This window comes from Berghia stephanieae, chromosome 3 (assembly GCF_034508935.2).
Source record: "Berghia stephanieae isolate SIO BIC M18660-M18661 chromosome 3, UCSD_Bste_1.3, whole genome shotgun sequence".
NCBI classification, from domain to species: Eukaryota; Metazoa; Mollusca; class Gastropoda; order Nudibranchia; family Aeolidiidae; genus Berghia; species Berghia stephanieae.
The window spans coordinates 39,751,456-39,755,725 of record NC_088362.1 but is presented as its reverse complement, the minus strand read 5'-3'; the positions used below and the strand labels follow the sequence as shown (position 1 = coordinate 39,755,725).

Genomic DNA, 4,270 nt, shown 5'->3' with positions numbered 1-4,270 from the left:
ATTTCTGCTCTCTGTAAATCTTTATACTTTCAATTGAAGAAAATCACTTCGATCCGTCAGTATATTGCAATTGGAACATGTAAAACATTGGTTGTTTCCCTCATTTTTTCGAAACTAGATTATTGTAACTCCCTGCTTGTCAACTTGTCTCAGGCTTCTATTACAACTACTGCAAAACAGTGCAGCAAGATTAGTTTTTGGCAAAAAAAAATTTGATCATGCAACCCCTTTGTTGGCCTCTCTCCACTGGTTGCCCATTGAAAAGCGCACATATTACAAAGCAGCGTGTCTTGTTTATAAGTGTTTGACTGGTATAGCACCGGCATATCTCACAGATCACGTGGTCATGTGTAAATTTGAAAATTACACTTTAAGATCATGTAATGACCAAACGAAAATTTCGGAAAAAAGATCAAGAACAAAATTGGTGATAGATCGTTTGCTTGTTTCGTCCCCAAGATTTGGAATGAACTACCACGTGGTCTGGGGGAGTGCAAGTCTTTACCTACCTTTAAAAAGAATCTCAAGACACATTTTTACTGTATTTGTTTTTATTGACTCTATGAATCCTTGATTTGGCTATGAATTATTATTATTATTATTATTTTCACTTAAAATTGATATTTATATTGTAAAGTGCCCAGAGCTTGTGTTTTACACTAGAATGAGCGCTATATAAATGTGTATTATTATTATTATTATTATTATTATTATTATTATTATTATTATTATTATTATTATTATTATTATTATTATTATTATTATTATTATTATTACTGGCGTGCACCCCCAGTGTGTTATTACCGCCCCGCTGCTCAGCCTATCTGTTACTATTTATAAATCTATGCGCGCACCACGCCGGATTGGTCCGGTCCCCCCCCCCCCTCCCCTGTCTCGCCTGAGGCGCGGCAGAAATAGCTGAGCTGCGGCACTGACTTCATATATACTTGCAGACACCTTATGTGGGTCATGTGTGAATGGGGCCGACTCAGAAATCAGAACACACCCGAACTCCCCAACCTCCCTCCCCCCCCCCCCCCCCCCCCCCCAAAAAAAAAAAAAAAAAAAAAAAAAAAAGAAGCCAAGGACGCAAACCACTAAACAATAACGCAACATAACCAATTCTCATAGTATAACCCCAATACCAAACGCTGCATAGGAAAAGACCACGTGCACAATAGATTAAGCCGCGTTTCACACTCGCGTTTCACACTCAGCTAGAGAGCGGGAGAGTGGGTGGCCACCCTTGGACTCCTTGGACTCAAAAACATTAAAAACCCCGTTCCCACCAATCTCAGCAAATTTACTCATTTTCCCCAATCCAAACCTTCCTTCCCCCTTACATAGGTACGTCAATTGTATACCGATAACACTACCCATGTGGTCTTAAAACTTCCCTCCTAATATCGCCCCCTTCCCTCAGATTTGACCACCCAAATTTTAAAAAAAAGTCTTCCCTGTCAGTCTTTGTATGCAGTGCCTTTGGTCCATAACCACCATCACAATCACCCTCACCCTCACCCCCACCCTCACCATCCTCATATCATCATCATCATCATCATCATCATCATCATCATCATCATCATCATCATCATCATCATCATCATCTTCATCATCATTATCAATATTATTATCACCATCTTTTTCTGCATTTGTAATGTAATCACTTCAGTATGAAGTTTGAGTTTTGTTCAAGGCGGACTTAAAAAAAAAAACTCCTCCACCACTCTCTCTCTCTCTCTCTCTCTCTCTCTCTCTCTCTCTCTCTCTCTCTCTCTCTCTCTCTCTCTCTCTCTCTCTCTCTTGTTCATCAATCACGTCATGCTACAATCCCTCTCAAATAAAATAAAAAAATGAGTAGTTTGACCTGAATAGCAATAATCGCACAATAGAAAGAAACTAAAAAGGAGGGAAAGTGAAACAAAAACAACAAAAACAAAAAACAAAAGAATAAAAAAGAAAACAATATAGGACCCAAAAAGATAAATAAAACGATAACGTATGCTTATTAAAACTTACAGGTGGAGATAGCAGAGTTCCTTTTTGTTGTCATGGTTACAAGAGGAAGTCAGTACATGAAACACACGCCAAGATGTGCAACTCTTTTGCCGGTTTCAATACAACTTATTACTCTCCATGAGTAGAAACACAACCTAATGGTTTGTGTCGATCTTTCCCTTAAATACGACTGACATATCGGCCATCTCATTCAAGTTTCTACGTGTGTCACCTCTGACCTCGGAAGCTGGTTTTTATGATATATTTTTAAAGGCAGGGAATATTAATATTTATTAATATCATAATTAATATTAGAAGGGGGACTGAAAACAGTGCATTCGATTTCTTACGGCGTTATTTACCTAATTATGATCGTTATATCTAAGATTCAAATCACCATAAGGCAATGTTTATCTTTCTGTAAATCGCATTTAGGTAAAATGTAACACCATGATTAAGTTTGTTTGATGACTTGTTTGTGTCGGGACAAGCAATTAAATGTTGACCTTTTCTGTAGCTTGGAAGTTTTATGTTACCAGAGGTGCCAACCTTGCTCTCAGCTGCTTTAATCATCACATATTCCTAGATCGTTACGGAGGCCAAAATATTTTTCCATTTATTTTCTGGTCAAGATTCACATACCCCTCTCCCTCCCACATGCAGTTCATCTTTCCCCATACAAAGTTAAAGTTGAAAGGGGAGGAGGGTGGAGCGAGAAATAACAAACTTGTTTTTAAAAAAATTGATTTATAACAAATATGCGAGCAATTCATATTTACACACATATGCTGAATGCTTCCGGCTTTGTTGGGTTCTTTTTTTAAATCAATAGTGTAGCTAGCTATCTAATGAGTTTTTTTTGTAAATGTCTAAACTATATTTTGGTACTTTGATTACGAAGCATGTATTTTCGGAATCATTCAGACAAAGTTTCTTTGTTCAACTGATGTATCATTCATTTTAAAAATTCTCTTAATACTCACACATAACATGAAGAACGATTTTTTAAAAAGCGTTTCGACTACCTCACATAATATTTCTCTATTTATGATCCGTCTGCATTCCATACTTTCCCCAAAATATCAACAAGTGGATAAAAAACAAACCAACGTTCTAGAGGTTTGGCGCTATTTATATGACCAAGCTCGTTTCAATACGACAATTTTTGGCTCAACGAAACAACAAAATAGGATGGTTGACAGTGAAAAAAAGTGTTGTTTACATTATAGACGCATTCCATTTCTATGTCACGTGGGACCGCCTGATCAAAGACTCCACAAATAGATCAAGATCCATTGCATTGGATGAGACCTTGACAACAGCTGAAAGTCTGTTGTTATTTGCTTTTATGATTATCACGGTGATTTCCACTGGTACCTGAGGGCCACATCAACGTCAACGTCAAAAAAGAAAAAAAATATGATAAAAAGCACACATATGAAAAGATTTTGATTTAATTTACCAGTAGAACACAGCACCTTTGATAAAATGTGCCTTCGAAAAAAAAAAAGGTAGGGAAAAGGAACTGGTTCATAGAAAGAATAAGAGTCGACTCCAGCAACGCGTTCCTCTATTAAAATAAAATTTATTCTGATGCAATCTAAAACTCTAACAGAAACACATGATAGGATCCTCATTAAAAATTGGTACACTCAAATATTTTATAACACATTTGGATGTTTATTTAATCGAAGGGGGAAAACATCAATAAAGAAGAAAAAAAATCAAAAAAAAAAACAAACAAGAATTCACCAACACCATCAAACAATGGATCATGATGGGAAGGAACCACTGGCGATCGCTCTACAAAGTGAAGTTGCTTCAGGACACCCTATATATTTTTTTTTTCAAAGAATTTGATATCTCGCGAATTAAACTTCTTTAAATCTTTTTAAAATTAAAAAAATATATTTTAACACTTAATACTTTTCGCCAAGCTGTGTGATTTTTTAATAATCTGTCCGTCTCTGATTTATGTTCATTCCCTCTCGTCGTTTGTTCCAACCATCACTATGCAACACCGTGGCGAATACAAAGTAAGTGAGAGGTGAGCATAAAAGTTATGTGCCGCCTTGGTTTTTAGTAGTAGTAGCGTATGGCTACACCTCCAAATTCATTTTGTCAACCCAGCTTTAAAGCCTTCCTCCGCCCTAAGGACGGTCCCATAGCCACCTTCAAGTTTAGTAACTGGACAGCGGAGGACGATGTCCCTGGTCTCTGGGGCTGAATGACATTTCCGGCAGGTGTCACTGTTTCCAAGTTTCCATCTGCA

The 4,270-nt window shown here is 37.1% G+C and overlaps 1 protein-coding gene across 1 annotated transcript in view; it reads right to left on the bottom strand.

Moving 5' to 3' along the window:
* The window catches only part of LOC144969542 (uncharacterized), a 21,612-nt gene extending 19,475 nt beyond the window's left edge, over nt 1-2,137 (bottom strand). The window contains exon 1 of the mRNA XM_078908681.1: nt 2,020-2,137. Within this exon, the coding sequence (XP_078764807.1) occupies nt 2,020-2,053 (34 nt within the window). The 5' untranslated portion in view covers nt 2,054-2,137. The remainder of the gene's footprint in view (nt 1-2,019) is intronic.
* Nucleotides 2,138-4,270: the final 2,133 nt, after the last annotated feature.